Source organism: Panonychus citri, unplaced genomic scaffold (genome assembly GCF_014898815.1).
Source record: "Panonychus citri isolate SS breed McGregor unplaced genomic scaffold, ASM1489881v1 Contig00121, whole genome shotgun sequence".
Taxonomy (NCBI): Eukaryota; Metazoa; Arthropoda; class Arachnida; order Trombidiformes; family Tetranychidae; genus Panonychus; species Panonychus citri.
This window is the reverse complement of record NW_026515526.1, coordinates 71,401-75,331: the sequence shown is the minus strand read 5'-3', so window position 1 is coordinate 75,331 and position 3,931 is coordinate 71,401. Positions and strand designations below refer to the sequence as shown.

The window sequence follows — 3,931 nt, the reverse complement described above, 5'->3', positions numbered from 1 at the left end:
TATAAGGACTTTATCAGACATATTCCTAATGAAAATTTAATCTGTGATGTGAATGCTAGAGGTAATATTCCTTTAACCGATCTCCGGAAAGCGCTGGGCAACTCTGTTTCTCTTTCCAAGAAACAAATTACATCTCTCAAACAGGCCTTGTTACATGTACTGGACAAAACTGCTGATTTGTTTTCCTATTTTGCCTGCATTACTTGCGGTCTGTACTCCAACTCTAAGCTAACCGAGACTAATTTCACACATATTGCCGTTAAAATTTTGAACGAGTTGGGTCTTAAATTTGATTCAGACTATCAAAAAGTTGGAATATTCTGGCAAAATCTTGGTAAATCGTTTGGGAACGTTTTCATCGCTAGACTCGGATTCTACTTCCAGTCTTATTTCCTCATATGCAAACGTTTCGGAATAACAAAGCTTGATTCATACAACCTCAATATTCCAACTAAACTAGCAGAGCATGTTAATAAGTTTTTAGGGATGATTTTAAACTGTGCCTTGCAACAATCACCTACGACCACCGAAAAAGTATCGATAGACGCTATAATTGAATGCACCCAGGAACTAGCAGTGAAATTGGAGAAAACAAGAGAAAAACTTGATACAGAAAACTTCTGTTTGTTGATAAATCATAAATATCTTAGTCTTTTTATTTTCAAGAATTTTGATTTCCAAATTGTGCAAAAAGAGTGTAAAAAGCGACTTCGATCACATCGTAAATCGAAAGAATGATGTATATTTTTTTAACTTTTAAATAACAATTGCAATATTAAAAAGAAATTTATTTCTCAAGAAAATAGAAATTAAATGAGTTTTATTTTTTTACAAGCTTTCAAATGAGATGATTCAACGATGGCATCTGGTTCAACAATAATTTTTATCTTATGCTTACAAATTTTATGTTTTTTACAGAATTTATGTGGTGAAATTGAACAGCTGTAACACTGAGCACAAACAGAACAATTTCTTACCTCTTTGACGGTATGATCATCAATAGTCTCATCGTAATCACCCAAGTCAAATGCAACCTTATCCCAGGCAATATTTGAAACACAAGAATAATGAGTAGACGAATCTCGATATTTTAAACAAATTAGAAAGCAGTCAGCATCGTCACAATCACGTGTAACCGTGTTTGAGGTGATACCAGTTTTGATACTCGTGTGAGCAGTTTCAACCTTACAGAAACATTTTTTCAAAGCTCCGCTAACATTTAGAATAAGTTGTCTAGGATAAATTTTGACTGAGCCAATGATTGGGCTTCGATGAAGTTGAGAGAAATCATTGGCTGTAAGAAAATTGTCCTTGGCTGGAATGAAACCAATGTAAGCAGCAAAGTTATCTTTGATTGGCTCACACAGGTCATACTGAAAGCCAAGTAATTTTCCTTCCATAACCCGGTTATGTAACATTTTTCTTGAAACCGGTATTTTATTGGTTAACGGAGAAAAGTTGAAGAAATAAAACCAAGATGATTTGTTGAGAATTGGTTTGATTTTATCAGGGAAAAAGGTTTTAACAACTTTCGATGGGATAGGAAACATTGATTTGATAATGTAATCACCTTTGACGTACATATTTTTTTCTCGACTCATTTTGTGTATATAAAACAAAGGCTACTTTGGTAGGTACACACTTACTGTTGAATGCAAAACTTTAAACTGTTAAACAACATTTGTTATAGTGATTTATACATTGACTGTGTTCTCGTGTTTTATGTAGAAAATGTTGCTACCCAAACCATCTAAATTACTTGCAGAGGTTGACTATAAGGTACCCACACATTTGATTCAACTGGAACAAGCAATGTTTGAAAAAGTCAGCAAAATATGGCTTTCATATAGACATCATGTTTCAACTAAAACAATGAAAAATCGTAAAATTTGGTACCTTTCATGCTATGGGTTGGCTGCAATGCCTAATGGTAAGGCTATACGATGTGCTGATTGTGCATTCAACATTGAACTATCTCCAGAGGTAACAGATGATTTTTGTGTCAAAATGCACATGAAACAAACTTTTTCCTGTCCATTCATGCAAAATCATAAACCTGAGAATCGTGTTATAATGATAAAGATTCAAGCTTATTTTGCAAGTGTTCAGAAAGTGAATGAATTGCTGTATCCAATATCAGTTTACAGGAAAGACCAGAATGATCCCAATAGTCAATTCAAATTGCAAGCTCAATTTGTTGAGTCTGATCTGAGGGTCAAAAAACAACAACCAAACTATCCGGATTTTGAAGATGTTGAACATCGTATATACACTTTTTTCTATAGCCAGTCATTTTCAGCGCCATCATCTTCAGAACTGATGGTTACTGTTGCTCAAGCTGGGTTCGTCTGTGCTGATAAAGAGAATTCTATGTTTTGTTTTCATTGTGGATACCGAGTGGATCTGACTGCTTTCTACGAAAATTATGGAAAATTCAAATTGGACGAAGATTCACTGAAAATCGATCATTATAACAATTCTGTAAATTGTCTGTTTATAATTAATACATTGAATGGAGAGACTGAAGTTGACGATCATTTAGCTAGTACTTCTTGTAAGTATCGAGCACCCTTACAATTTGACACTGAACGGCAAGCAAGCGATGAACTTGTCAACAACTCGTCAGCCAAAAGAAGTATGGTTCTCGGTCATGATAAAACGGGGCAAAATATGACAAATAGGCAAAACTTTAATTGTAAAAAGTGTTACTGTAATGACATTAATATTTTGTATTTCCCTTGTTATCATGCTGCCCTTTGCCACGATTGTTCACTCGAAATGAATGAATGCTTCATTTGTTCACAACCGGTAGAAGAGATGCGAAAAATATCTTTACTTTGAAAACAGACAAGAGTCAATAAAGTTAATTATTATTATTATTTCCAATTTTGGGGTATTTTTTCGCTGACATCTGGTTGGATGTATTCTTTCTCTTGACAGTGTTTGATACCGATGTATGATATATTTCACGAGCATTAGCATAATCTATGAATTCTCTAGCCAATGATGGCTCCAATTCTTGAAATGTTTCTGTCAACGATTTAAAGGTGAGTTTAGGATTTTTAATTTGCTTACACGACTTAGCATGATAAGAAATCTGTGATGATGTGACCACCCAGCGACAGTGAACACAAGTCTGTAATCTCCAATCGTTACCAGAGGCAGTTTTAAGAATACAAAGAAAAGATTGTAGAGTCGATGCAGGTTTGTTCTTTTCTTTTTCTAGCGCTTCTTGTAGATTAGTTGCCGGCTTTTTGTTCATGTGTTTTTCAATGTAAGCATTACATTGAGTCCAACTATCAGGTAGGTGGGCAGCTACAAAGTATTGTTTAAGTTGTAGGTCGTAGAGAACAATTTTCTCATGATTGAATGTTGTAAAGCTTTTTGTCTGATTGTTTGCAAGCTGATATTGCGGTTGAGCGACGATAGTATCAACCATTTTAAACCAGTAATATGATTTCTTCAAATACTTTGATTTTTCGTTCAACAACCAATTTTTGTGTCTTCTAATGTAGCTAGGCTATACAAGTAATCTGGTGCATCTTTTTCATTGGCCATCTAAAAGTATGATTGGAAAAGAGAAAAACAGTTTTTTTTGAGAAATTTATTCATTTATTTTTCTTTGTAAGAGTAGCTATTAATGTCAATATTTTAGGAGTATGTGCATGAAACGGATTTGCTAGGGCAAAATCAAATAAATGTGATTCAAGGGAAACTTCATTGCTACTAAAATTACTACTACTAGCAGTATTATTATTGTTTGATGATTGAGTATCAAGCCGAGTTTGACTTTTACAAATTTTGGGTTTTGCCTGTTGAGCGAATAGATCTTGTTCATGTTCATGTTCTTTAACTGATCTTTGGTGATCATCTAAAGGTATACCGATAGCCATAATAGCTTCTTGTAATTCATCTCTCGGTTTACTCTCCT

The 3,931-nt window shown here is 34.2% G+C and overlaps 1 protein-coding gene across 1 annotated transcript; it reads left to right on the top strand.

The window, feature by feature from the left end:
• Window positions 1-1,731: 1,731 nt before the first annotated feature.
• On the top strand, window positions 1,732-2,841 carry LOC128390501 (uncharacterized). The gene has a single exon (XM_053350231.1). It carries the CDS (start codon window positions 1,732-1,734, stop codon window positions 2,839-2,841), a length of 1,110 nt encoding a protein of 369 aa, XP_053206206.1.
• Window positions 2,842-3,931: the final 1,090 nt, after the last annotated feature.